At 38.5% G+C, this 23,372-nt stretch overlaps 1 protein-coding gene and 1 pseudogene across 1 annotated transcript; one reads left to right on the top strand and one right to left on the bottom strand.

The window, feature by feature from the left end:
* Positions 1–4,793: 4,793 nt before the first annotated feature.
* Ubtfl1 (upstream binding transcription factor like 1) lies at positions 4,794–5,975 on the bottom strand. The gene has a single exon (XM_010633780.1). It carries the CDS (start codon positions 5,973–5,975, stop codon positions 4,794–4,796), a length of 1,182 nt encoding a protein of 393 aa, XP_010632082.1.
* A 15,414-nt stretch (positions 5,976–21,389) lies between these two features.
* LOC104868819 lies at positions 21,390–22,460 on the top strand (annotated as a pseudogene).
* The last annotated feature ends 912 nt before the right edge of the window (positions 22,461–23,372 follow it).

The raw sequence follows: 23,372 nt of genomic DNA, 5'->3' as shown, positions 1-23,372 counted from the left end.
CAATTTAAATATATTCAGGGACCATTTTCATCTCCAGAATTAAGAATTATTTTAATGTTACATCATTGCCTTTTCTCTTTTACTTTCCTTTTTAGTTTTATTTTAGGATTCCCTATTTTTAATGTTCATACAGAGATTTCTTTAACTGAAATATCGAATAGTTTCTTTGGTGTGAAAAACTGTAATAGTACACAGGATCCTAATGAGATAATTAATAATGTGAAATAAGGGCTAAAGGTATAGGGAAAGTGGGAAGGGTGGGGGAAAGGTAATAAGGAAGAGGAAAAAAATATGAGAAACTGAAAAAATGGAAATAGAATGTTTGTAAATGGGGAGGGGAGGAGGGGGTGAAGGGAGGGCAGGGACAAGGGAAAAAATGAGAAGCAAGACCTACTATGTAAAGGTACAGAATCCCAATGATGAATGTAACTGTATTGTATACCTAGATTGTACCAATAAACTCAATAAAAAGAAAAAATAAATAAATATCGACTTAGGCCTCAATAATACAGAGTTCACCAAAAATGTATATACACTTCAGGAGAAGAAAAATAGTATGCTTTTCCATCAGGTGGGGTTCCTTCATATCACAGCAAGCCCATTACACTGCTAGCCCTTAGAGAAGAAATTGAAAACTCATGTGCAGCATTCTCAATGACCAAAGTTACCCAAGCAGCCATTCACCATGCTAAAAATGTCTAGATGCTAATGGCCACCAGTTGGAGTACCTTTTGTAATTGTAGAGGTCAAAGGAAACTTGCATTAATCTTGTGATGCCTCAATAAACTTAACCTTAAAATATTTACACAAGTTTTTCTTTTCCTGAAGTGTGTATTTTTTTGAGTGGACTCTGTATAATAATTATAAATTAATACATGGCACATGAAGAGTTCACACTGGGAACATGTATTAAGAAAACATGTGAAAGAGAAAGCAGCATCAAGGACTCAGAAGGCCAAGGCAATAAAACCAGAGTTTATGGTGTTCAAAGAAAAGGTAAACTTGAGACATGAACATTGATCAGTGAATGGATTAAGTATGTGAGCCACACAACTCTGTGTTCTCTTAACTTCTTTTGACTTAATTGGTTCCTTAGGACACACATCCAACAGGACTGGAATATCTGGTCTCTCTTCATCCCCTGCACATTTTAACACCTAAGAGACACTTGATATTTACTACAGCTCTTTGCTTCACTTTCTAAAAATGACTTAAGAGTACCTGCCAATCCAGTCTAGTGCCTATCTTGAAACATTTTTGTGAGGAATTTCCCTCCTATGTTCTTTTCCTCTATCTACATTTTTATGCAGCATTCTAGAGAAGAGAGTAAGACAAGTGTTTGAAGTAGAGTTGAACATTCCATGTCTTGATTCTTATACTCTTTTGGTTCTACTACTGTGGAGCATAAATGGACCCAAATATAGGTCATGAAAAGTGAAAATTCACAGGCAGTGAATTTACTATATTCTGAAGCATTGCTTGGTATGATATTCTTAGAATAAGAATGATTGAATGAATTGCCTAATTTCTAGTCTTGTTTTCAATACAGCTTAAACAAGTGAGTTTATTTATAGAAAATAACAAGGGTTTAATATCAAATAATCAACTGTTTCCCTGATTAATATCACTAAGTGTGAGAATCAATTTTATGAGTCAGCTTGAATTGGTAAGATCATCATGGGAGATTTCTTTCCCCCAAATACATGATCATCAAGAGAAGGGTTAGATACAGAGAAAAAAGGCAGAGGAGCACAAAGTCTACTCTTTTTATTCAGCCTAATTAATTGCTTACCCCATGACATTTCATTCTAGTTCTCTTGACCTTGGACTAAGATTTGCACCATAAACTCCTTTGAATTTCTGGATTAGGATGAATTTTATCCCTGGCTTTTTCAGGTCTCCAGCTTGCAAACAGTGGATCTTGGAAGGTATCAGCCCCCATAATCTGGGCTAGTTTTTAAAAATGTCTTATTTAATGACTGTAGAGCAGATACAGATTTTTTAAAAAATAGAACACCTCAGGAAAATGCTGGAAACCATGAATACCCAGCATAGGAAAGAAATGGAGTCCATTAAATAGATTCAGACATTCAGAAGATTAAAAATTCCACTGCAAGGATACACAGCAGAACAAACCAGAATATCAGATATAGAATACAGAATTGTGGTTAGTGATCATGAAAACAAAAATTTCTTAAAAATAGTAAAGGAACATAAGAAATTATTCCAGCAGCTTCTAGATAATACAAAGAATAACATAAGATTGATTGGAGTCAATGAAAAAGCAGGAGATACAGCAAATGACATTAAAAAAACTACTCACAGAAGGCAAGAAAGTTTTCCAAACAAGGAAAAACAATTTGATATACAGATTAATGAGGCATATAGAACTCCAATTAGCCATGATTAAAAATAAACCTTCATCAAGATATCTAATAGTCAAGATTTCAGAAATTTAACACAAGAACAGAATATTTAAGGCTGTTAGAGAAAAAAAAATCACCTATATAGGAAAAAGCATCAAAACACAGAAGATGGGCGTGGCAGCACACACCTATAATCCCAGCACTAGGAGACTGAGGCAGGAGGATCTCTGTGAGTTCGAGACCAGCCTGGGCTACATAGTGAGTTCCAGGTCAGTCTCAACTACATAGTGAGACCCTGTCTCAAAAACCAAAGGGGGGAAAAATATCACAGCAGACTTCTGAACACAAACCATTAAGTCAAGGAGGGCTTGGAGTGAAGTATTTCAAGCTCTAAAGGAAAAATGAATTACTGCCTTCATCTAAATTCTCTGTTTGAGTTCTATTGCTCAGGAGATCCCTGACCTGTAAGAAAAAATTACATGAATGTATGATAACAGATATTTAACAAATAAACTATATGGAATGAAACTGACCAGAATATAAGCAAACAGACATTTTCTAAATATTGTATCCTACAATTTATCTCAAGTGCATGTGCAGCATATTTTCATTGTTAAAAATCCTATCAACCTTAGCTTGAATGAGAAAGGCAAGATTATACATCTAAAACTTGCCATTATTTAGGGTAGCCCAATACATTTCAAAGCAAAGGACATTAAAATAAAATTGCACATATCACCATTATTTTGTAAAAAATCTTTACACACCACAGCCTGCATAAACACCTCACTAAGATATTTAGGAACAAGAAGAATCCAATTTCAAAAGTGAGGAAAAATAATTTTGAAAGTTTTCACCAAAATAAAATATTAAATAATTGAGAACCTCGCTTAAACCTGATTTAAACATTGTACAATGCATATATGTACTGAAAATGTTACCACGTTAATATGTTTAACACTTTTGTTTTTATATATGTTAAAATTAAATTTTAAGGCATTTGGAATAAATTAAACACTCAAAATGCATATTTTCATATGCAAGTGATACAACTAATTATTCTAGAACCCACGAGAACAAAATAGAAAGTAGGAAATTATGAGAAAACTCTTGGCCTTGTATATATTTTCAAAAATACTAGTACACCCAAATAATGAAAGCCGTGATAGTGATGATGTATGGGTAGAAGTCAGATCAGGTAGTGTTGCTTTGTCTTATCTATGTCTATACCTTTCTATATGTTTATTAATGTTAAATAAACCTGAGAGTCACTGACCTGGGACAGTAGGAAGCATTTATTCTGCTCAGGATAACTTCAGAGGCCACTACCAAAGCAGTACACAAAGTCATAAAATATTGATTCTGTGCAAGAATTTATTGAAATAAAATACAGGTGTGGTTTTACAGAACTTATTCAAATAAAATACAGAAGTAGTTTTATAGACACAGAAGTAGTTTTACAGATTTTTTTTTTTTTTTGGTACCAGGAATCAAACTCAGGTCCTTGTGCTTATGAGGCAGGTGGCACCACCACTGAGCTAAATCCCTGGCTTTTTTCTAATTTTTGAAGTTAGTGACAAGTCTTATTGAGAGCTGAGAGCTAAACACTATAGTTAATATCTACAAAAATACTGCCAACTGCATAAGTTTGTCAGCTCCAAGGATGGGGAATGGTCAACTGCTGACTCCAAGGAGAAGGGAGAGATGCCAGGAGTTCGTAGATTTTCTTAAATCACCTACCCCATGACCCATCAATGACTCACCCCAGATTCAGTGGGCAAGAATCCTGAGGGAAAATTCCACAGAGAAGGGCAAAAGGCACAAGCTCAAGGATGACCCTGTACAACCACAGAAGAGCAGAAAATGAGAGAAAAACTTCAGAACCACTCACTCTTGGCTGCTGTGGCCCACTTCCCACAGCCTGATCACCTCAATGTTTATATCAACAGATTTAATTAAGTGCAATAATTTCCACATGGTGTTGGGGTATAATGTGGGGCAATGCCAGCTAATATATACTCATTTGTATATACTAATATATACTCATAGCAGAAGGACTACTTCTTCTGAGGTTAATATTATCCATATAGAAAGTACTGTTTTGAATTCCCACCTTCCCACCTATACTCCTTTGTACTGAGAGAAAAGAGGAAGGGTAAAAAGTAGGAAGAAAAAGGTGCTGAAAGAAGAGTTCCCAGCCTTTGACATGGATGCCCTGGAATTCGGCAGGCATTCCCTAACGCTTTAATTTTTTTTTTCTCATTGAGTGTAATTTTATACATTTTAGGGATACAGTACAGTTACATTCATCATTGGGATCTTGTACCTTTACATAACAGGTCTTGGTTCTCGTTTTTTCCCTTGTCCCTAACACTTTAAGATAGATGTGAACAAAGCTCAGATGTTCGAGGAGTCTGCTGAGAAAGATCAGTTACCATCTTCATATTCATCTCCACTGCTGGAATCTGACAAGTTGCTCCCTTCATCCTCTTCCCCATCTTCCCTCATTTTCCTTTTTGATCCCTGTGCATGGTGATAGTTGTTCTGAATTGTCTCTGAGGAATCTGTCTCTAGAGCCTCCATCCCCTCTTCCTTTCTAAGTACTTTTGGCAGTTGCTGGGCTGGTGGGGATGGCGGGTCTACTTTTCGGAACTTGGGGCTTGTGCCTCCTGCCATGGTCATGTTCGTACCTTTACCGTAGCTTTTCTTTTTGTATGCAGCGTATTCCTCGGGTGACAAAGTCTTAAGCCAGAGATCCAGATCCACCCTGTACTGTTTCTGTAGCTCCTCAGCCTGCTCTGTATACTGTTCTCTCAAGTTCTGGGGCACACGATGCCAGCGTCTGCTAATTTCTACCATTCTCTCCCTCAGGGGCAAATGTTGTAGCTCCTCACTTGACCATGAATCTTGATGAAATTTGTGATATCCATTCATGGGGGGTTTTGGGGGCTCTTTATGAAATATTAAAGTCTTACAAAAATCATCAGTGTTTGAAGGAGACCTCTGACTTTTCACATTTCCTTGTACATTCTTTGGGGCTTTGGTTCGGCGCCTCTTGGAACCATCAAGTTTTTTGGAGTTCTGGAATAGATCAGAGTATTTTTTTCTGAATTCAGCCAGTTTTTCTTCAAACTCCTGCTTCTCCTTTTGAAATTCCTCCATATATTTCTGCTTTGTCTGCGGTGGGAGTTGCTTATATTTCTCAGCTAGGATTTTGGTTAACTCCTGATTGCTCAGCTCAGGGTGCTTTGCAGAGTAGTGAGCCCTCTGCTCCTTATAAAATCGGATATAAGCAGTCAATGGCCTTTTAGGGAAATCTGGATATTTTTTGTATTCATTGTTTCTATTGTGATTTTTAAAAAGTTCTTTGGCTTGGAGCACTAATTCTGTCAGTGGCGGGATTTTTTTTAATTTGGAGGAAATCTCTGTCCATTTGAGTTTGCACATTTCTGCAGAAAAATCTTTAAAAGCTATTTTCTCCCAGTCCAAATGTGACTGGGTTGTTTGGGAACTTGCGTTGCCATTGCGCAGGAGATTATTTTGCATACGTTCCAGTAAGCTCTGGATGTTTTTCTTGGACCAGTGGCCCCGCCTATGAAGTGATTCCATCTCAAGCTTGTATTTTCGGACACTTTTAAGGTCTGAGTTGTGCAAATACTTCAATAGAAGTTCAGCTACTTCACTCAGCAGGTAATATATTCTTTTTTCTTTTTTTGGTACTGAGGATTGAACTTGGGACCTTGCACTTGTGAGGTAGGTGATGGCACCACTGAGCTAAATCCTCAGCCCAGGTAATATATTTCTAAAAGTCCTCCTTTAAGTACAAATCTGTGATTCTGAGGAGAAAGAAAGATTGAGGTTAATGAAAAAAATAATCACGTGTCCTCTGAGATGTGTCCCTTGTACAATTAATTCACTCCTAACAATGTAATAGAAAATTGTCATACTTCTGATATTAAATTCATGCTTGCATTTTATATTTTGTACTTGCAAAATTCAAAATCTCCAGAGCCCCACTCCTGGAAAACTGGCAAATCTCAGCAGAACTTTCTTAAATAGAACTGAATGCACTTAATATGATACAAAGCCCTTGAGGATAGAAAGTAAAACAAACAGAATGCTAAAAAAGGAGGACTTTCACTATAACTCTGGCCACTTTGTAAAGACACCCCAAATATCCAGATACCTACTACTAAATGTGCAGTCTTGGAGCTGGAAATAACAAAAAGACAAGCTAATTGACTCCCGTGACATGACTCCACCTGAAGTCTTTTACTGGTGGAGTGTAGGAAATATGTGATTTAGAGTCTTAAAGTCCTTGTTTGTGTGAATACATTCTATTTAATGCACTATACACACTCTTATCGCAAGTGGTAAGAATTTCACAAGAATTATTAACATTTACAATTTTATTTGGCTACCTTTTCTTCATTCTTAAACCTCAATGATAGTTTTACCTCTCCCATAAATTCTCTCCTGAATTTGTACCACTTAAAAGAGCTTTAGTAATGGCAAGCCAGATGGCTGCTTTTTACCAACCTATCTTGTCTGTCCTAGTATTACATGGCTGGTGCATGTTTCATGAGATCACTCAATCAAGAGGGCTTTATTCCAAGGCCAATAGGGGCTACATAGTGAGTCCAGTGCCTGCCTGAACTACATAGTGAGGCACTGTCTAAAAAATAAATGAAGAAAAAGATCTTGGCTGGAAACAGCAGAGAGTTTGAGCTATTGCACTACAAAAATAACAACAAAAACCAAAACTTCACTATTCTAGCTTATTGGGTTTTTTTTGTTTTTTTTTTTGTTTTTTTTGTTTTTTTTTGAGGCAGGGTCTCACTATGTAATCTAGACTGACTAGGAACTCACTATGGAGCCCAGGCTGGTCTCGAACTCACAGACATCCTCCTGCCTCAGCCTCCCAAGTGCTGGGATTACAAGTGTGAGCCACCATGCCCGTCTAGCTAATTTTTTTAGTTTTGAAAGGCTATATAGCCTGTTATACAATACTTAGAATTAAATAGTTCACAAAAAACATTCTCAGATATTTAAATACTCATTCTCAAGATTTTACCTTCCCTTTATCTCTTTAAGTATCATTTGTCTTTCCCTTCTAATTGTATTTTGATTTCTGGAGTTTCCATGCAAATTTTTCTAAGTCATCATCCATTCAGCTGACACTGGGTTTTATATTTAATATTTTATAAATGCGTACTTAATTTGGATCATGTGAAGCTCAATAATAGATCACAAGATCATTCTAAGGAGAACACTGAGTTATGAGAGCCGGGTGTGGTGCTGCACGCCTATAATCCCAGCACTGGGGGCCTGATCACTGTGAGTTCAAGACCAGCCTGGGCTACACAGTGAGTTCCAGGTCAGTTTCAACTACATAGTGAGACCCTGTCTCAACACCCCCCCCAAAAAAAAACAAGAGAGTTATGAGAATAAGTGCTGGGATTACAGGTGTGTAATTACTACACCTGGCTTCAGGTTCTTGATTATATAATGTCACATAATACATCGGAAAATAATAGATAAAATACTCTGAAAATTTAAAGCATAGTCATATTTGAGATAGAAGAGCAAATAAATAATAGCCGAGGTATTAAAATTTGTGATTTGTTAAAAAATTTGCAAAATTCTTCTATAGTGAATACAAATTGATCCAGGTATGGCGGCACACACAGGAGGCTGAGACAGAAGGATTGGAAGCTCAAGGGCAACATGGGCAATTTATCATGATTCTGTCTCAAATTACCAAATAAAATGGGGTAGGGGATGGAGCTCAGGTGTGTCTCAATTCTTTCCTAGCATGACTAAGGTCTAGAGTTCAATGCTCAGTCTTGAGAGGGGGAAAATAAAAGAAAAATGCAGGTATTCACACAAAAATGTTAAAACTTGTGAAAGGTTTAAAGTTGTGAAATAAACCAAGTGTGAAGATTAAAATGAATGTAAGCTAAAATTTGCTGAGATGATTACAAAATCAGACAATAATCTCAATTTCCATAGAAAATGAAAATACAGACAATAGAATGGTGAGAGTAACCAAGATAAAAGTAACATTTATATTAAGAACAGAAAGCTGGGTGTGGGGGCGCATGCCTGTAATCCCAGCACTCAGGAGGCTGAGGCAGGAGGATTGCTATGAGTTTGAGACCAGCCTGGGCTATAATGAGTTCCAGGTCAGTCACAAGTACATAGTGAGACCCTGTCTCAAACAAACAAACAAAAACAACAGAAAAAAAACCAGAAAAATGAATAAAAATGAATAAAAAATGATTCCATAATTGCATTGATAGAACTCACTTTCAAATGGTTTTAGGCAAGAAAGTTGTTTTAAACCTCCACTAATTTTGTGAGTGATTAATATTAAAAATAAAAGTAGTCTAGGATAAATTCTAAAAAAATTAAATTAAAAAAATTAATTTGTAAAATTGACATTACAAAATGGGTATGGAAGAACATACTTCATAATTATGTCAGACTGAATATGCAAAGCCACCTCATTTGGAAATGCATACATCTCAAGTTTACAAAAGACTGTACTATGTAATACATTGTGCCTTTAAAATAAGTAAGTCTAACTGAAATTTCCACTTCTTGACCATACTGAAAGCATTAAACCCTCTCATTTTTGGTGTGCGAGTGCAGTCACTACCGTCGCATTTCCACAGCCATCACCAGATTTTCTATTGGTATTTTAAACACCAAAGCTGCAATTTAACATTCCTAAAGACATAGTGTTCTGCACATCCTATGATGCTTTCCATTGCTTCTAGAAAAGTCTTGAGTCCTGTGATGCCAAAAGTAAAACTACAGAGCTGGGGATTTAGCTCAGTGGTGCCACCGCCTGGATCCAAGCGAATCCTGGGTACCAGTGGTGGCGGGGGCAGACAAAAGAAAAACTAGGTAGGATACCTAGGACTTCCCCTCTGTAAGTTAACATTTGGATACATTAATAACATAAAAGCAAAATAACACATCAAGTTCTAAATTTCAAAATGATGGTAGAGATTAAAATTCTGTAGCTCAAATAAACTGAAAATAATTACCTGATTTTTATCAAAGTCACTTGTTATTACATCTATTTTGGAAAGCCTTAAGCTTTCTGCCAAAAAAATTTAGAAAAAAATTAAGGAAAAAAAAAAACATAAAACGATGAGTCTCTCTCTTTGAGCCCTGTACTCACCTGAAGATTCTGCAGTGATTGTCACCAGTTTCTTGCCAGAAAATCCCTTTATCAGCTTGAGGGCTCTCTGGACTGCAGCTGATGCAAATTGATAGCAGCTTAGCCAACTCCAGATCCCTGCACACAGAACAAAGTTTGCTCTTGAGGTGGGTCTTAGTTACCTTTTCTCATTGCAGAGACAAAAAATATCCAACATCCAAAGTTAAAACAGGAAAAGTTTACTTTGGCTCAGAGTTTGCAGAGGTTTCAGTCCTAATCAGCTGTCACCAAGGTAGGGTGGCATGGCAGAGGGTGTCATACAGCAGGCAAGGAATACCAGTTGATGAACTTTCTGTCCCTTATAATTTATCCAGGCCACCTACCCTTAGGACCAGAAGCACTCACACCCTGAATCCTAGGGTCAAACCCTTGATCCCAGCACTACAAACCCTACATCAGCCACCAAAAATCCCCACCTAAGAGTACATGAGGCTATGGGGGGACATCTTGACACAAGCCATAACAGGGATCCTCTGTATGGAGCACTTTAGAGCCCCAACTTGATTAGGTTTCACATATCAAGTTTTCAGGGAAAGATGTACATTCCCACCACTGATTAACACTCTTCTTTATCACATCTATAATCCACTGTCAACATCTCTTAGTGCTACGTTAACCCTCCCCCTTTTGAGACAGGGCCTTGCTATGTAGGCCAGGCTGGCCTCCAACTCACAGTGATCCTCCCGCCTCAGCTTCCTGAATGCTAGGATTACAGGTGCGTACCACCACACCCAGCTTCCACTGCTTGTATTACATTGTTTTTATTTTTCATGGTGCTAGGCTAGAACCCAACACATGTTCTTTACCTCTGAGCCTCTCAGCCATTTATCTATGAAAATTATCCAAAGGCAAATTCGCATGAGTTTCTGGGGTTGTACATTTCTTTCTCCATGTCTGATTTTTTTACATGGTGTTTAAACAGACTCCTCTCCCTTCCTTGACAGTTCCTGTGCGTTCTTCATTATTATTTAAGATCTTCTATCATCTACTCTTTCATTCATGGCCATTTAAACCCCTTTGTCCTGATCAGTTTCTGTCAGTCTTTACAACTAGAGATAAATGCTATCTTTGGGGGAAAATCCAAGTAGAGTCTCAAAGGTTTGGAACTCCTGACTGATTTTACTTTGAGTTTAGGAAGACCAAATAGGTACAAAACAGATAAAAATTCAAATGACCACATTTAAAGTAATTTTTTCAAACTCAAGTTGCTAAAAAAAATCATGATTAAAATACTGGCATATAAGCAATATTCTTTTTATATGCTTGAGAATTTGCATCTTCCATTTTGGAGTTTTAGATCAAAATAAGTTACCAACTAGTCATTAACTGAATATAACTACCCATAGGTTATTATTTGTGAAAGGCTAAGTTAAAGAAATTTTTGAATAAATGGTTCATCTTACAAAGCTGTAAATAAATATAGCTTAATTTTGCAAAATGTTAAAAGGTATGCTCATTTATAGAAATGGAGAAAAACATGTACAGAAAAAAGCCTCAGGTTAGGGGGGGCTAATTTCCTTGGAAATTTTAATAAAAATAACTTGTTGGAATTCCTTTTGAAAATTGATTTCATGTTATTTTGGTAATGAGAATAAACTTCTAAAAAATAAAAACTATTTCTATAAAAATATACAGCCAGATACAGAGTACATAACTCAAATAAATGTTTAGGTAGTAGTTGTATATTATCCTATTTAATAATCTACAAAATGAGGTAAGAAAACAGTATATTCTTGTCATGTCTATTTATAATACAAACTTCTGATTTTTTAAAACTCTAACACATTCATTACTAATGAATATTGTAATCATCCATTACCCTCATAAAATGATATTTAGTTCCTGTAGAAAGCTAATAAACTGTAATTACTAAACTATTAAGTTGATATAACTATTGAGATGACTCGATTCAATATTATTGGTAGCATATAATCACATGCTAATGATGTATTGAGATTATTAGAGAGTATTTGGCAAATATGCATTAAGATCCTGAAAAGTTTGCCTACCTCTAATGCAGTAATTCTAGAAAATAATCCCATTTTTTTTTTTTAATAAAAACTGGCAAATAGGAAGCTTGGCTTTGACCATTTATCTCAGTACCTGTAGTCAACATCTTTGTATTTTCTCACCCCACCACCACCCACTCTCCACAAAGAACTAAACCCTCTGGGTTCTGGGACAAACTTCTATCATTTTTTGAGAAGTTAAAATGATTATTTTACATGTATTGGAAATGAGTAGTTCTTGGTTCCCTCCAGCCTATATTCTGTGCTTCTAATGGTTACTCAGCGTATCAAGCCAGAGGAACAAAGCTGTGAAACTGTGTATCTAATACTGTAGTATTAAAGAGAAAAAAGAAAGAAAGAAAGAAAGAAAGAAAGAAAGAAAGAAAGAAAGAAAGAAAGAAAGAAAGAAAGAAAGAAAGAAAAAGTAAAAAGAACATAAAGGGCTGGGGATTTAGCTCAGTGGTTCCACTGCCTGCCTCACAAGCAAAAAAAAGGAGAGAGAGAGAGAGAGAAATAGCAAATGACAATTAAAATTATTTTGAGCAATGCTAATTCCTACTGTGCATTACTACCTGCAGTGTAAAAACAAAAATAGAAAAAATACAGTCAGGCTGATAACAAATATTTAGGTGAGTGTGGCTACACTGAAGCAGAGACGGGATGATCAAAAGCTGAAGCTGAGCCTGGTCCACTTATTGACTGAAGGAGACCCTGTCACACACACACATGAAATAAAATAAAAAATAAAAAAAGAGCTGGGGATGTAGATCAGTGCAAAGGGCCTTGGTTCAATTACCAGAAAAACTTTTTAAAAATTCTTCAAAAAATATTTACCATAGAAAAATTTTAATTGAGTATATTTAATTGAGCACAAAGGGACATTGATGCATGAATGCAATTTGAATGATTAAATCAAGCACTGTGAGGCTGAAAATATTTGAAATTACAGTAATTACCACTGTTTTTCCATATTATATTGGAGGTCTCAGTATAGTTTATAAAAATGGTGAAAAAAGAAATGTAGACAAAAGAGAAATTTTAAAAATGCAAAAGAGAAACAAACCATTGATGCATCAGGATCTGAGGGAATTATTAACTTTTTTAAAAAAGAAACTGAAAACTTCCAGGGAGATGGTGGAGTGGCAAGCAGCAGAGAAGCAGCTTCTCCACAATTTGATGTCCTTACACTGGAAAGCAGCCCAAGGAGGAAAAGGAGGAGGGAAGCGGCTCTCTGGAACCCAGGCAGGGTCTGAGGCATGAATTGAGTCTACAGCGAGAGGGAAGAAGAGACTTTAACAAAGAGGAGGGAGGTACCAAGAAGGGCTCTCTCCCAGAGCCAGGATCCTTGGCCAGGGAACTGTGGGCCGAAACTACAGATGCACTGGGACTACTGATGACTCAAGAGGCCTTCACGGAGAAATACACCAGTGAAACGGAGCAGTGGACACATCAAACTGCAGTGACTGGTGAGTTCTCCAGATTCAGACCTCACCCAGAAGAGGGTGATTGGCTGGTAGCCATCTTGGAGAGGGGCCAATTGAGCTTGGAACTCAGAACAGCTGTTGGCCGACTCCATCTAATGGCTTCCACGCCTCAGTGTGCAGCTGAATTCAAGTTCGCAAGAGGTAAAGGGGCAGAGTTCAACAGGCAGGAGACACAGGAAGGTTCAAAGAATCCAGTTTCAGCCTTATAGTCAGAATCGAGCCTGAACTTCAGAGCAACTAAAAGGGCAGACAGCTGGGATTATCCACTACCCCTCTACGAAGCTGCATTGAGGATGCTGGGATTAATCAGTTTGGCTCTGGACTCTGTTTGACCACATTGCCTAACAGTGACAGCAGAGACACACCTTGAACTGGATGTTTTTTAGGTTTTTTCATCTATTTTTTCTTTTTTCTTTGTTTTTCCTCCTTTCTAATTCTTTTTTTGTTTTGTGTAGTATTTCCTAATTGTTTGAACTTACGTTCTAGTTTTTTTGTTGTTGTTCTAGTCTTGTTTTTATTTTTTCCTTTTCTCTTTCCCACCTTTCTTATTCACTGGTTTCCTAAAGTGCATCCTCTAGCCTTGCTTTTGGTCTATTCCTCTTCTTCTATTTCTTTTTCTTTTCTTGTTTTTTACACCCCAGCCTCTTTTAAATCTTCTCCCCTAAGGGTAAAAAATAATATTAAGGGCTACAATTTGTCATATTTTAGGCTGTACTTGATGATGGTATTGTTAATTGTCAATTTGCTACATTAGCCAAGGAGACATAATTTTGCTAATCAGTTGTCCCTCCTGGTACACCAAGACTGAGATTTCCTGAGAGTCTTAAAAAAATAAAACTATAGGCAAACGCCAAAGAACTGGCAGCTGGGCCAAGTAGGCAGAAACTTTTCATTCCCAATAAATTGAAGAGGTAGGATCCTGCAACAGACTCAAAGCCTAAAAGCTAGCTACACCTGGAAGACATGGTGAGAAGTAGTCATTTCCTAAGGGTTCTGAATACTGGCAATAAAGCTACTCCTCATAAGCAATTTAGAAGCATCAACTCATGAATCAAACTTTTAAAAAAGTAGAAAATGACAAGACACTTAAACAAGATGCAACCCCCACAGAATTTCAGCTCACCAAATGACAAATCCCGAGGGCAATGAAGAAGAACAATCTGAAAGCCACCTGGACTCTCTCAAGTGGTAATAGCAGAAGTAATAAAGCAGATGATTGAGGCTCTAGAAAAAAATCAAAGCAGAATTTAGTTCAGTAGCATTGTGGCTCCCTTGTAAGTGCAAGGTCCTGAGTTCAATCCCCAGTAGAAAAAAAAAAATGATGGAGACATGAGATACTTTTATGACAAAGAACACCTGAATAAATTCACGACCACCAAACCAGCACTTTAAAGTGTTCTGAAGGATATTCTAGAAAGAGACAATAAGGACTACAACTCCATAAGCCCTAACAAGATCAATCCACCAGGCAAGGCAAGAAACTAAACAGAAAAGGAAAGAAGGAAGCCAACATCAGGAAAACAACACACATCAGTTATAACCACCAATATTAATGATTTCAATTCACCAATGAAAAGAAACAGACTGGCAGAATGGATCAAGAAGCAAGATCCAACAATATGCTACATATAAGCAACACACTTAATTGAAAAACAAAATTCACAGACTGAAAGTGAAGGGATGGAAAATATTCCACGAGACAAGAAATCACATAAAATCAGGGGTAGTGATTCTATTTGCAGACCAAAAAGGAGTCAGAAGAAAGTATTTAGCCCTGCAGTGTGTTCTTACCTGGAACTGAAGATGGATGTTACTGGAGATACACAGAGAAGTGGGGTAAGCTTACTCCAAACTGCTACTGAAGTCGTGTTCCTCACTTGAGCCTGTGTAAGAAGCTTTCCCGGGCTGGGTGCGGTGGTGCACGCCTATAATCCCAGCACTTGGGAGGCTGAGCCAAGAGGATCACCTTGAGCTCTAGACCAGGCTTGGCTACATAGTGAGTTTAAGGCCAGCCTGGATTACAGAGCAAGACTCAGTCTCGAAAATAAACCAGGCCCAATCAATAAAAATGAAAATATAAATACAAATAGGGCCGGGGATTTAGTGCAATGGTTCTACCGCCTGCCTCGCAAGAGCAACGTTCTGAGTTTGATCCCCAGTACAAAAATAAATACATGAGTGCATGAATGAATAAATAAATCAGACCTGGCATGGTGGCACACGCCTGTAATCCCAGCAGTCGGAAGGCTGAGGCAAAAGGATCGCTGGGAGTTCCAGGCCAGCTTGTGCTACATAGGGAGTTAAAGGCCAGCCTGATACTACTCAGAAAGACCCTATTTCAAAAAAAAAAAAAAATCAGACACACATATTTAAATACTTCATTGTGTCTCTGGTGTGAGAAACCAAAAGTGAAAATAAATGAAGGACTAATATGTTTAATAAATATTGGGAAATGGGAAGTGTTCAAATGAGAAGGGAAACGGGACGGGGAGGGGGAAAGGAAAGAGGAGACAAGAGAAAAGAGAAGGAAACAATGGAATAACAGCTTTTGTATCTCATGGGGGCAAAGGGGGAATTGGGAAAAAAAGACGGAAGATATATCACAGGTACAAATTCCCTTCAATGAATAATATATATATATGTATAAAATGTAGCAATAAATGTTTTGCTTTAAAAAAAAAGAGTAACAATCCTATGTCTGCCTCACAGTGTTGTTATTTGCAAGTTTCAAATAAATTATCTAAGAAATGAAAAATAAAGGATCAGGTCTCAAAAAATAAAAAAGATTTCCTAAACTGGGTGTGGTGGCCCAGACTTGTAAGGCCTTTACTTTGGGAAGCTGATCACATATTCAAGCCCAGACTGGGTAACTTATCAATTTAGCAAGACTCTAACTTGAAAACAAATTTTAAAAAGTGAAAAAGCCCAGGGATGTAGCTCATTATGAATTTCTCTGGTTCACTCTCTAGTATAGGTAAAACAAAACAAAACAAAAGTTAAAAAAAAAAAAACAGTAAAAGAGAAAAAATAGTTTCCCTAAACTACTATACTTCTTCTGGAAATATATGGATCTTCCAAATACGAAGTTGTGAAAATCACAAGTAGTTTTCTTAATTATACTTGGCAGTCGCTTTGTTTCTATTAATGGGATTTACAAAACAGGATTATGGCTGGGTGTGGTGCTGCACACCTGTAATCCCAGCATTTGAAAGGCTGAGGCAAGAGGACTGTGTGAGTTCAAGGCCAGCCTGGGTTACTTAGCGAGACCCTGTCTTAACACCTCCCCCATCAAAAAAAGAATAAAATAATTAGAGTAATGCAGTGTTAATTTCAAATATTTCCCACATATTCATGGAAATGGACTATAGATAACTGATTCAACTACAAAAGAAAATTTCCAAGTATCAGAGAAGAAAATGGTCAGGTGATTCACAGAATAATCTTTTCCCAAAATTAGAATGAAGTGTTGGGTGTGGCGGTACACACCTGTAATCCCAGCACTGGGGAGGCTGAGGCAGGAGGATCACCATGAGTCTGAGGGTAGCTTGATCTACATAGTGAGTTCAAGGTCAGACTGAACTAGAAGGTGAGACCTTGTCTCAAAAAACCAAAATAACAAAACAAAACAAAATTGGAATGAAGAAATCCATTAGATTGATCTCCTTTCCATATTTTAATTACATTTCTTTCTACCCCCAGTTTTTTTCCTAAAATTTCAGCCTATTTTTTTACAAGGATATTTACCTTATAATTTTTTAATTAAGAAAATTATTGTCAGATGTCATCCTGATTTAAAATAAGACATGCTTTGTCTGAGTCCACTAAGTAAAAAAGGAGTACAGGCTGGGGATTTGGCTCAGTGGCACTGTGCCTGCCTTGTAAGCTCAAGGTCCTAAATTTGATCCCTGGCACCAAAAAACAAAAACAAAACAAACAAACAAGAAAAGGAGTAGGGATCTCAAATACTAATATGTTTTAGATACCTGTCCTTTCAGCTTCTTTCTTTGCTTTTCTTTCTTTACCTTTTCTTTTCTTTTCTTTTTTCTTCTCCTCTTCCTCTTCCCTCTTTCTCCTTCTTATCTCGTCTTATTTGTTATCTTTTGTGTAACACAGGGTCTCACTCTGTAGCTCAGGCTGGATTGAAGCTTGAGGGACCCAGAATGGCCTGTCACTCACTGTCCTCTGGCCTCAGCCAAGACTTCAGGCTTGTGCCATCCTGTCTGGCTGGAGCTTGCATTATAGCAAAATGAAAATAACAGTGGAAAATCTGAAATCAGAAATTTATTTATTTATTTATTTACTCAGCCAAAACTTAGTTATTAAATCAAGGTGCCTCCTTTTCCTGGTGTACATGGAACCAAGATTATCTTCTATCTATTTATTTATTTTACCATACTGAGGATTTAACCAAGGGACTTCTTACTGAGCTGCATCCCCGTGTTTCATTTTTTTATTTTGGATCTAAGTCATTCTGTTGCCCAGAATGGACTTGAACTTACTTTCTGCCTCAACCTACTAGAGCACTAGGTTTATGCCCTTCTGCCAACAAGCCTGATATGTGAAACTAGTTTTTAGAAGGAATATAAATGATTACCTGATTATTCAGTCTTCCAAAATACGTGTATGTATGTATATATGCATTTCACCATGTGACGTAGTAAATTTTCACAACCTGTTTTCTGGAAAAAAATTTGTTTGAGACAGGGTCTCGATACGTAGTTCAAACTGGCTTTGAACTCACTACGTAGTCCATGCTGCCCTTTAACTTGCTGCAGTTCCCCTGCCTCTGACTCCCGAGTGCTGGGGTTAAAGGCATGTGACTTTCCTCTGTTTCACAAAATGTGGATAAGTAGTCTATAGTATTGGTGTAATCACAAAATAGAATCTAAATAGGTTTCTGTGTGTTCCAATACTGTGGGAGAAAATTTGATGGCTCTCTCCAATGATTTTCAAAGCCTTTTGAGCTAAATTATAGTTGTGCGTGGAGTTAAAATTAAGGATCAGCACCCTGCCTAAGAAAAATCTGCAGAAGATCCTTCAGTGTTCACAGCAACAGGTCTGGTGGTGGCAAGGTGAGAAGAAAATTCTTCTCAAGTCTTTGCCTTTTCCACCAGCATCTCTGGCACCATCTAGCTGAAAATGAGAGGGAGCTTCGATGATAACGTTCCCGGCAAACCCGCGTCCGCAGCATTTTCCTCTCCGGGAACCTGGGACACTGAAACCAAGATTGGTTAAGATTTCTGGAGAGGTGGAAAGAAACCAAAAATGCGCAATGATTTGGTTTAGCAATTGCCTTTGACTCACTCGTGTTCATGCTTTCCAGTAGGTGACCTGAAGTCACAACTGGGGACTATGCCTTAAACCCAGCCAAGAAGAGCAGCCCAGGCCGTACCCTATTTCTTTTCATTTCTTTCTTTTCTTTTTTTTTTTTTTTTTTTTTTTAGACAGGGTCTCACTATGTAGTTGAGACTGACCTGGAACTCACTATGTAGGCCAGGCTGGTCTTGAACTCACAGCGATCCTCCTGCCTCAGCCTCCCGAGTGCTGGGATTACAGGCATGTGCCACCATGCCCGGGTTGGCAGTATCCTATTTCTGCAGGAGATGTGGCCCTGCTTCTCCGACCTGCAGGCAGTAGTGCACCAGGCACTTGGGGTCTGGTTCTGTCAACAGGGCAGTCTGCATCACCTTTGTCCCTTAGACACTGGGGGCCCAAGTTCTGCCCAGGTCCTGGCAGGGACAGGAGCAAGCAAGCAGTGCTCTCCCCTTAGCAGGAGTCCATTGTTCCCATCCACCACTCTGCCCTGCTTCAGTGTGTTTTCAATTCCTATTCTCCTCATGTATCAAACAGAGCATCACCTCATGTGTTTGGAAAATGTATTTTTATTTTCTCTTCATATTTCAAGCCAACGAGTACACCAAATACCAGGACACAGATAAGACTGAAAGAAGTTTATTTCACATGTTTGGACTCCACTCTCTAAGAGAAGTGAAGCCCCATTACAGGATTGTGCATAGGTTTTATAGGGTTTACAGCCATGACCTCATTCAGGTGGTTACATTTCATTTATAGATATACAAATTGTGGTCACGAGACAGTTAACTTTCAACCCAGACATAGCAGTTCTTTGCTGTTGGGGAGTTTACCTTGAAGATTCGCCTAGCTATCTATCCTAGCCAATAGGAAGCGGGTATTCTAAGTCAGGAAAGTAAATGTTAACAATGGTTCTTTCATTTAGCCACTTTTATGATCACTCCAGTCTCATCAGAGTTCAAAACTTTGATGTGCCCTGTTATCTCGGGGTAAGGCCAAATGCCTCATTCAGCAATTAGTGCCTTCTGTGCCTATTAGTTTTGAACTAAACAAAACAAACTGCTGTTGGAGACAGCAGGAGCCATTTTACATTGTAACACTTTATAGGTTTTTGCTATTTATAAAAGATTTCCCTATCATTCCTCCCTTTGTTTTGGGGGTAACTCCTTACCATTTGTTATGTTTATACCAATTTTCATTATTCCACATAATTAGCTTCTGATAATGTTGGGCAGCAGCTACTCTCTGATATATGAGTTTTGATATCCATTTTTCCATGCAGGGACCAAATATGAGGGCGAGCAATATAGCCACTTTAGCACAGTCAGGTCTCACAATATTCTTTGGCCATTTTAATTAAGTTGTTGCTCTGAATAAATTTTTACATAGTAAAGTAACTGCTCCTCTATCACATAGGTTGTATTGGCTTCTGGTAGTTATGTTTTCTGACTTTGCTTGTGGATAGTATTAGTGTGAGGAAATTATTTCATTTTTAGTTTTTGTGGGGAACTATCACAGTTTCCTCTCTTGCTTTTCAATTTATTTACCATTTACAATTTTTTTCACTACAGGAAAGTATGAAAAGTTTTTTATTTAATGTAAGATATTTTATTCATTTGAATTGTATTTGATCTCAGATGGGATAGTGTTTTTTTGTATCCCTACACTATGTAGTATATAATACATTTTTACCCCCATATATTTAAGGGTCCTCTTTATCATGTACAAAATTCTGCAATTTATCTGTTTGGAATCTTCTTTTATACACATAACCATCTTTGTACATTATGACAACAACAAATACATGGGAAAACACTGCTGTTGATCATAGTTGTAGAACACATTCTTCTCAAACATATGTTGAGCAGTTTGTAGGCCTCACAGCAAATCTAAACATTTCCAAGAATAGTATCATCATTATTTCAGAACAACTTGGGTTTATTCAAGTAATGCAAAAATGGCTTGACATTAGAAAATTTGGAATTATTATTTTTTTAATGCAAGTGCTCCCCATGTAGTTTAAAGTTTCCTTTAAATTCACTACGTAATCCAGGCTGGCCTCGAAGTCACAGGCAATTCTCTTGCCTCAGCCTCCTAAGTATGGGGGTTACAGGTGTGCACCTAATTTAATGTTTGGAAATTCAAATTTATTATGAGTAAAAATATGATTGTCTCAGTAGATCTAAAAAAAATATATCAAAGCAATGTGATGCAATGTTTTGACAAAAGCATTCAGTAAATTAAAATGAGAGGAAACTTTCCCAGTATGAGAAGAGATATTCTTAGAAATGGCAAGGAATGCCTTTCCAAGAGCGGAATTGTTAGAGCATTGTATTTTTGTTTTGTTTGTTTGTTTTGTTTAGGCTGGCTTTGAACCCACGATGTATCCCAGGTTGGCCTCAAACTTTCCATGCTCCTTTGCCTCAGCCTCCCCAGTGCTGAGATTACAAGCATACACCACCACACATGGCTGGAGCATTATTTTGAAATCATAAATAAAAACAAGTCTGCCCACTAGTACAGCTTCTATTCAATGTTGTACTGGTGGTACACTTTTAAAAATTGTGTGGGACTTGCGTTTAGAGACGGATTGAAAATTTGAGGACAGCTCGGACAATTTAGGGACATTTTCAGAATAAAATTAAAAAGGGCTGGAGATGAAAGTCAAGGGTCTCTATATTTTAATCCTCCAATCTAGCTCGCGCATGCGCAGGTGGAGAGCTCTGAAGAGGCGGAGGTGGCGGGGCTGCTTCGTCGGTGTCGGCCATTTTGTTGCTCTATCTGTTGGGAACCGGCTGAGGGGGAACCGGCTGGGTGAAGCCGCCTGTGGCGCACGCTTTTTGGACCTGCGTGTGATGGCAGGGAGTCAGTGAAGATCCGAGGGGCTGCGGAGTTGGCACTTTCCAGGATGGAGCAGCTTAAGGTCCCCGGGGGAGGCTCCAAGCAGCTCTGCTTCTACAGCTGATCCCCTGGGCTGGGCTTCCCTTTTCCAGTTGGCTGTTTTCGTCAGGCTGCTGAGTTTCAGGAGGGCATTGGCGGAGCTTGCTGTGGCCTAGAGCCTAGAGGAAGCTGCTGGTCTGTCCCGCTAAACGCGCCTCGAGGTGTGCCTAGAGGTCCTTTCACAGCCCCAGAGCAGTCTGCCTCAAGCCTTCCAGAACAGGCAAGAGCAGCTGCTACCCAACTCGATGCGGTGTCCTCCATCAGGTTCCACTCCTCCCACCGTTCCGCCTGGTACATGCGGCAGGTGTCTCCCCAGGAGGCTCAGATCTGGCTGGAAGGCCAGTGCCAAGGGATGTACCTGGTGCATGATTCCTAACACCTAACCCGGCTTTTATGTGCTGCCAGGGTCAGAATCACCTCATCAACTCCCTGCCCAACGCCGTTTTGCGATGGAGACCAGGAATTTGGCCATTTGCCATCCTTCCTGGAGTTCTACAAGATCTACTACATGGACACCGCCACCCTAATCAAGTAAGCAACCAAGCGTTTGAATCCAGCCATGGAATCTGTCTCCTCACCCAGTGCCTGCAGCAGAGGAAAATCTGGAATATGTATGGACTCTATATGATTTTCCTAGGAATGATGCTGAAGACCTGCCCTTTAAAAAGATGACACCCTGTTGATAATAGAGAACCCTAAAGAACAGTGGAGTGCCCGGAACAAGGATGGCCAGGTTGGAATGACTTCTTTGACTTATGTTGAAAAGCTTGTAAAATCCTCCACACATGAAAAGCATGGCAACAGGAATTCCAGCTGTTACATTATCCTAGAACCTGGTAATTCGTATGCTCAACCTCAGACCACAACTCCTCTGCCTACAGTTTCCAGTACTCCTGGAGTCGCGATCAACCCTTGCCCTCTACACAGAATGGACCTCTCTTTGCAAAAGCAATCTAGGAAAGAATACCCGATGCATCAGAGGTTGGAGACAATGTAAAAGTCACAAGGATGAATATAAATGGCCAAGGGGAAGGCGAGGTAAGTGGGCGCAAAGGGCTTTTCGCCTTTATGCATGTTAAAATCATTGACCCTCAATAATCCAGATGAAAATGAGTGATTACTATTGCTCTGTTTTATGGTGCTTTGTTGTTCTGGCTGTCATAATCTCTGCAGTGGGGAGACATTCTTTCTTATAGGCAAGTAACACTGCATTGTTGGTGTCAGCTCTCTGCAGGCCTGAGGTCTCGAATCCATATTTCGAATGCACACAGGGCTGCTTCCTGGTATTTGTATCATAGTCATGTTGTCAAAGAGTAACCCATTTTAGGATTCTTTTGGATCATAAACTGGAAATACTGGTGGAAACACACAAATACAGATAAATTGGCAAGGAAAGAACCTTCTCTCTGCCCCATTTGTACTTTGTACTGATTCTGTTATGTTAGAGCAAGCTTGAGGCCACTTGAGCTCCTTCATTGTTGCTGCTCCACAAATTAGTGACTGTCACCACTGGTTTTTCCTTGGACCACAGAGGAATCATAATGGAGAGAAAATTCTACTAAATCCTCCATATATGGCTTTTCTTGCATTTTCTTGTTTTGGTTTGGTTTTGGAGCACTTATTATACTTGTGTGTCCTGAACAGATTTTTAAGTAGCGGGTTGGATTTCTGTGATAATCCAAGGCATGACATGTGCCTCTGAGTTTCTGTACTGAAGCTGCTGTAACTAAAGGAGTGTGAAAAGAAAAATTCTGAAGTGGAGGTCTTTACTGTTTTGGTTTCCAATTGTACTGTTTTGCCATATATCAAACAAAATCAGCAGTCATGAAGCGCCAAGCTTTGTGCACAGACTCTTGGGTTACTGTCTCTCAAAAGCATCAGAGTAGAGGGTGATACTCAGAAACCTTTGCTTATCTTGTTTACCAGTGACAGGAGCAATGAGGAGGGTGAACACTTGGACCGTTTTCTGTCCAGCTTTTCAGTAAACATATCCTTTTAAGATGTAGGATTAAAATTTCTTCTAAGATTT

Source organism: Fukomys damarensis, unplaced genomic scaffold (assembly GCF_012274545.1).
Source record: "Fukomys damarensis isolate Sample0158 unplaced genomic scaffold, DMR_v1.0_HiC HiC_scaffold_16, whole genome shotgun sequence".
Classification (NCBI taxonomy): Eukaryota; Metazoa; Chordata; class Mammalia; order Rodentia; family Bathyergidae; genus Fukomys; species Fukomys damarensis.
Note: the sequence above shows the minus strand (reverse complement) of the source record. Positions and strands in the feature narration are given on the sequence as shown.